This window comes from Uranotaenia lowii, chromosome 2 (assembly GCF_029784155.1).
Source record: "Uranotaenia lowii strain MFRU-FL chromosome 2, ASM2978415v1, whole genome shotgun sequence".
Taxonomy (NCBI): domain Eukaryota; kingdom Metazoa; phylum Arthropoda; class Insecta; order Diptera; family Culicidae; genus Uranotaenia; species Uranotaenia lowii.
Genome location: NC_073692.1, coordinates 308,347,247 through 308,354,087, shown reverse-complemented (window position 1 = coordinate 308,354,087; position 6,841 = coordinate 308,347,247). Strand labels below are relative to the sequence as shown.

Genomic DNA, 6,841 nt, shown 5'->3' with positions numbered 1-6,841 from the left:
CAAGCTTGGACGATGCAGCTAAAGTTCGTTTGTTGCTCCGTAAACTGAGCGACAAAACCCACACGGAGTATACAAATCACATCTTGCCCAAGCTACCACGGGAGTGTAATTTCGACGACACAGTGAAAAAACTCATGGAGTTATTCGGCGCACATACATCAACTTTTTGCATGCGCTATCGCTGTCTCACGCTCAGCAAAAGTGCATCTGATGACTTCCTAGCCTATTCAGGTAAAGTTAATCGCTTCTGTGAAGATTTCGGTGTAGCGGCTTGTTCGATTGATGACTGACTTCAAGTGCCTCATATTTGTTTGTGGCCTCCACGCTAAGCTAGACGCCGAAATACGAACATCACTGCTGGCTAAACTGGAAGGTAGTAAAAAAATGACGTTGTCTGACCTTACTGCCGAGTGCCATCGGATTCTCAGTCTCCGGAGAGACACCTCGATCCTGGAAAACCCCACCAAGTTGTCCCCGAGCGAGAGTGCTTCGGTGAACGCAATCACTCACAAGGCTGACAGTTCCAAGAAAACGAACACCTTCAAGCACTCATCGAAAGCCCCATCGCCCCATCAGTTGTGATAAGCCCAGGACACCGTGCTGGAAATGCGGACAAATGCATTTTGTCCGTGAGTGTTCGTACCAGGATCATCGCTGCAAGGACTGCCAACGGGTCGGTCACAAGGAGGGGTACTGCCAGTGTGTGTCGTCCAATCCTGGTAAGAAAAGGAGGTTGAGACAGCCCCCAGTGCAAACCAAAGGCATCTACTCCGTCAAGCATGTTGTTGTTCATCATCGAAGGAAATATGTATCAGTGGTCATCAATAACGTCCCACTGGAGCTCCAGTTAGACTGCGCTTCCGACATCACCGTCATCTCGGAGGCTAGCTCCTACCAAGAAACCACCATCGCAGCATGCTCGTACAGCTCCGGGGCATCCCCTGGACTTAGTGGCAGAAATCGATTGCGACGTTTCGCTCAGAGGAGTTCAACGCTCAGGTAAATTGTTTGTTACCAATATTCACGGTCTCGATCTTTTAGGCCTCGACTTTATCGAACTCTTCAACTTGTGAGACGTCCCCCTGAGCATGGTTTGCCACCGCATAAGTTCATCGCAGGAGGACGTGCAGAGTTTGCTTATATCGTTTCCGAATCTTTTCACCGATTCGTTGGGTTGCTGTAATAAAACAGAAGCAAAGCTGTACCTCATGCCAGACGTTCAGCCAGTTTTTCGAGCCAAAAGGCCTGTGCCGTTTGCCGCATTGCAGTCGATCGAGTCCGAGCTAAATCGCCTTGAGTCGTTGGGCATCATCTCGCCTGTGGAGTTTTCGGACTGGGCTGCACCTATAGTCGCAGTTAAGAAGAAGTCGGTCAATGGTGAGCCGTGCAAAATACGTGTGTGTGCAAACTATTCCACCGGCCTGAACAGTGCTATTCAGCCCAACCATCATCCGCTGCCTCTTCCTGAAGAAATTTTCGCCAAGCTTTCGGGGAGCAATATTTTTTCGCTCATTGACCTGTCGGACGTCTATCTGCAGGTACCTGTGGAGAAGGAATCGCGAAAATTTCTCACCATCAACACACACCGTGGCCTTTTTGAATTTAATCGTTTGCCACCGGCTGTGAAGTCAGCTCCTGGGACCATCCAGAATATCGTCGACGCAATGGTTGCAGGACTCGAGGGGGTTGAGACTTACCTCGACGATGTGCTTGTCCACGGCCGGACACCGGAAGAACATCGCTCTCACCTTCTCAAGGCTCTGGAGCGCATTCAGGAGTGGGGATTTACCTTGCGGATCGAGAAATGCTCATTTTTCATGTCGGAGACACACTATCTTGGCTTCATCATCAACAAGCGAGGAATCAAGCCTGATCCGGAAAAGACTGCAGCAATTTGTAGCATGCCACCCCCGCATGACGTCAGCAGTTTGCGTTCTTTCCTTGGTGCCATCAATTTTTATGGGAAATTCGTTCGCAACATGCACGATCTTCGCCATCCACTCGATGCCCTTCTGCGCAAAGACACCAAATGGCACTGGGACGAAAAATTTCAGAATTCTTTCGAGCAGTTCAAGAGCATTCTACGTTCTGATTTACTGCTTGCTCACTACGATCCTGCTGTGGAGAGTGGAGACCATTGTTGCTGCAGATGCATCAAACTACGGCGTAGGCGCTTGCTTAATGCATAAATACGACGATGGGTCAGTGAAAGTCGTGTGTCATGCATCTCGATCACTCACCAAGGCCGAGCAAGGGTACGACCAAGTGGAAAAGGAGGCGTTGGCGCTAATATTCGGAGTCACCAAATTCCACCGCTTCATTTACGGAAGAAAATTCACCCTGCATACCGACCACAAGCCCCTACTCGCCGTATTCGGTTCAAAAAAAGGAATTCCTGTGCACACCACCAATCGCCTACAACGGTGGGCGCTCATTCTTCTGTCGTACGACTTCGAAATAAAGCACATTTCAACTGATGACTTCGGCTATGCTGACGTGCTTTCCCGGCTCATTGATACCAAAATCAAACCGGAAGAGGATTTCGTGATTGCTTCCGTTCATCTAGAGGGAGAAATTACTGCTACGATCGATGCGGCAATAAACGTTTTACCAATCAACTTCAAGCATCTACAAGCGGCTACAATCAAGTACAAAACTCTTCAAACAGTCATCAAATTCGTCCAGTCATCGTGGCCCAAGTCAGTGAAGCAGGTTCAAGATTCGATTCGTCCGTTCTACGCTCGCAAAGATGCACTATCTGTGGTTCGCGAGTGCCTCATGCTAGCAGATCGAGTTGTTGTTCCGCATATTTATCAGCAACAGATTCTCAAGGCTCTCCACCATGGTCATCCGGGACAAGATAGAATGAAAGCAGTGATGCGCAGCCACGTCTACTGGCCTGGAGTAGACCAAGATGTCGAGGACTTCGTACGATCCTGCCGAGCTTGCGCCGCTGTCGCGAAGGCTCCTACTAAAACTTTGCTGTCATCTTGGCCCAAATCAAGTCGTCCTTGGCAACGGCTCCACATAGATTACGCGGGACCAGTTGAAGGTAATTACTTTTTGGTGATCATCGACTCCTACAGCAAATGGCCTGAAATCCTTCGAACTTCATCGATCTCCGCCAAAGTGACTACCGAGTTGCTTGTGGAAACATTCGCACGCTATGGCCTACCAGAAACCATCGTAAGCGACAACGGGACGCAGTTTTTTAGTAGCCTTTTCAAAGAACTGTGCGACTCCCTGGGCATTTTGCACATTCGAACTGCGCCGTATCATCCACAATCAAACGGCCAAGCTGAACTGTTTGTGAACACACTTAAGCGGAGCCTGAGGAAGATTATGCCTTAAACACACAACTCCATCACACGATCACTGCAAATATTTTTGGCTGCCTATCGTGCTACTCCCAACAAGTCAGCACCTAATGGTCTGTCGCCTACTGAAATTTTGATGGGGAGGAAACACCATACAACTCTGGACTTGCTTAAGCCAGCTTCAGAGCGAGCAACACCACTTGAGCGAAACCAACTCCAAGAAGAGCAGTTTAACCGGAGGCACGGGGCACAAAAGCGTCAGTTCGAGAAAGGAGACCCTGTCTACGCCAGCATTTTAATTCAAGGAAAGCTCGTCTGGCTGATTGGCACCATTATTGAACGCATCGGTACTGTTAACGTCAACGTCTGGCTGGAAGAAAAGAAGCGGCACATCAAGTCACACGCAAACCAACTCCGTGCTCGGGGGGACTCAAAAGTCGAGGCCTACCCGGAAGAAGCTGCATCGGAGGTCAAGCTGCCTCTGCACATCCTGCTCCAAGACTTCGATCTCGGCGAAGATCTAGCAACACCTGAGGTTCAACAAACAGCACCATCGGCTACGATTCCACCACAACGCCGACAACGAACGAGGCCATCAAGCATTCTTCGGCGGTCAACTCGTATCCGCCGGATGCCGGAGAGGTACAACCCGTACTTCTACAATTAAGGGGGAGGTGTTGGACCCCTTGGAACTGCAATAAAGTGCACATCCCTGCGAAGTTGTGACGCTTAGGCTTATTATAAATCCCGCCTGGATATTCGGTATTGAATTACTGATTGTATTGCGCGCCAAGCTACTACCTACTACTCTAGTTTTTACGTCGATCTTAGAATAAACGTTGTCATAAGTAATTTGCGTCTTTTATGTCATGCTATTCAACTTCTGAGATCTACAACATCTAGAGAAGGCTTTCCAAAAAAATTTTTGATTCACATGAAAAGATATTTAATATCAATTTCCCACGACAAAATTATAAAACATGTTTTTGTGAAAATGTATACAGAATGTTCATTATAAGATACAGGGTGACTACAACATTTTAATTTTGAAATTTCTGGTTCTTTCCCGGGTTTCCCGGTAAAAAATTCAAGGTTTTCCAGACTTGTGTTGTCCATTTTCGTCGGAATATAGCAAAAGTTTTCAACATATTTCATTTATATGGTTGTTTCATAACACTCAGATGATTGAACACTTAGACGAACTCGATACTATTTAAAGATTTTCATCACATTTTCTTAAAATGATAAAAAAAACATCCTACACAAAGTCGTTATGGGTTTTTAAGTTATTTTTACAAAAAATATTAAATGGTGTGTCAGGACTTTTCAATCAATCATGTCATGTGACGTCCTATCATTCTTTTATAAGTTACAAATACTAAGTGTGTTACAGCAGCTCACAAAATCCACGTCTCTGATAATATTCGAAACTGTTCTGTTCATACATAGAACTCTCTCGTCACAGTAAATTCGGTTAAAATGTTGTTTCACATTCAGTAATAAATTCATCTTCAAGTGAATATAAATTTTTACAAAAACATTTTCTCACTGATTCACAGAGGAATGTTAATAATTTCCCCATGCTTTTCGAAATACGGGGTAATCATGAACACTTTTTTTTAGGTATTGTTATCTAAACTTATCTTTAATGTTTAAATATGTACCAACAATCATCAAGATCTTGAAAATAAACCGTTATATAAAACTTTACCGATTCCAAAATCTGTATATATGAGATTGTAGGACATGATTCCCTGTTTCTTTCTTAATCTTAATCTTAATTAAGGGTAAATTTTTAAAAACCATTTAAATGAGTTTCATTGTCTTGATTTAACAGTTTTAGGGATTATTTAACAGCATGTCAAAGTTTGAGATGAAGAAAATTAATAACATTTATTCAATTCAGATTCACCTATTGTACTTTTTAGTTCAAATAAAGGAATTACGATTTTGAAATGAATAGTAAGACAAAATGTATGAAGGATTCAAAATTTTGATATCTCAATTAATTATCGTTTATCAATAAAAATTAGAAACATTTATTTTTGATTTTTATAGCGTAGTAAAGTTGTGATTTATAATTTTGCAGTTTAAATTGATTTAAACTTGAAATTAACTAGTTATACTACTCAAACAAAGCACTTTAAGACCCACGAATTTTAGGGTTCAAGATAAAATTTTAATTTAAAATTGAAATGGCAAATTCCAAAAGAAATTTAAACAGGAACAATGTAATTTTTGTAGAAGCCATCAATGATTTTAAAAAAAATCTAAATCCTCTACTGCATATATGGTCTCGAACTTTTTCAAAAATATTTCTAGCATGATTGAGTAGATAATTGAAAAATATATTTATGACTGAAAAAAAGTGATTTCATACATTATTGAAATTAATCAAATCTTTTTTATTTTTCAAAAGAAAATAGTTTTGCATTTAAAAAAAATCTCAACGTTCGTATGGTTCATTCAGTAGATTGTTAACTTTGTTATACAAAAAAAAATGTGATTTTGATTTCAGTGAAAAAAGTTACGGTTAATTATTCAACATATATTTTTTTATTTTGAGTCAGTTTTTTTGAGGTTAAACTATGAACAAATACCTGTTCTGGTTAATGATAAAGTTATAACATATTTTGTAGTGTTTTATTGGAAACAACCCCTGTATCAAGGAGAAATAGCATATTAGTTTTACAAACACATGGTAAGCTTAGGCTAACTCGAAGAATTTATAAAAAAAAAACCAATTTTAAAAGTGTTCGAAAAAGGATATAAGCTATAAGCTTAGTTATAAAATGCAGATTACGATAAAAAAAAGCAATGGTTTTAAAAATTGATTTTGCCGTCTTGAATTCGAATCATTTGTCAGATTCTATCAAATCTAGTGATATTGGATTAAACTAAGTTTTGAGCTAAGTCAATCATTGATAACTAATAAAAACTAATAAATCGACAACCCTCTTTAAAAAACACAAAAATGTATTTGAAATCTATTTATTGTCCTTCATTTGATAGAGGATTAATATATTACTTAGAATTTCTAGTTATAAAGAAACAAAACTTGAAAAAATAAACCCTAAAGTGTTAAAAATACAATAGAAAAAAATATCACTAACTGAGACATTTTTGAAGAACATTTATAAGCATTTGGTATCACAGATTCAAATTTCATTACCAACTTTGTTGGACATGTTGCGAGAAGGCCGGACGAACTGTCCTGCAAAACAGGGGTTTGGACTAAGTGGAGGGTGACCTGGCGAACGTGGGGTGCCCGAGAAATTGGAAAACGGTTGCCATGAGCCGAGTGAATTTTAGGAATTATGTTCGTCAAGTTATGTCGTGAGACGGAATTTATGTAAACAAAATAAAATAATTTACAACTTTGTTGGAGACTGCAATTTTTTTACTTATGCTATGGAAAAATATTTGATTTATTTTGATTTAACAAAAAGTCAAAATATCTTTTAATTCTCAAATTTTACCATACTGTGAGGAATAAACTTAAAGACGCCTCAGTTTTCTCAGAA

The 6,841-nt window shown here is 40.8% G+C and overlaps 1 protein-coding gene and 1 pseudogene across 1 annotated transcript; both read left to right on the top strand.

Annotated features, from left to right (window-relative positions):
* Positions 1-1,088: 1,088 nt before the first annotated feature.
* LOC129742862 (uncharacterized protein K02A2.6-like) lies at positions 1,089-3,351 on the top strand (annotated as a pseudogene).
* A 102-nt stretch (positions 3,352-3,453) lies between these two features.
* On the top strand, positions 3,454-3,984 carry LOC129742861 (uncharacterized). The gene has a single exon (XM_055734806.1). The coding sequence runs from the start codon at positions 3,454-3,456 to the stop codon at positions 3,982-3,984; it is 531 nt and encodes a 176-aa protein (XP_055590781.1).
* Positions 3,985-6,841: the final 2,857 nt, after the last annotated feature.

What these genes read in the sequence shown, in the direction of transcription:
- LOC129742861 (XM_055734806.1), top strand. Translation starts at nt 3,454, where the DNA reads ATGGGGAGGAAACACCATACAACTCTGGACTTGCTTAAGCCAGCTTCA.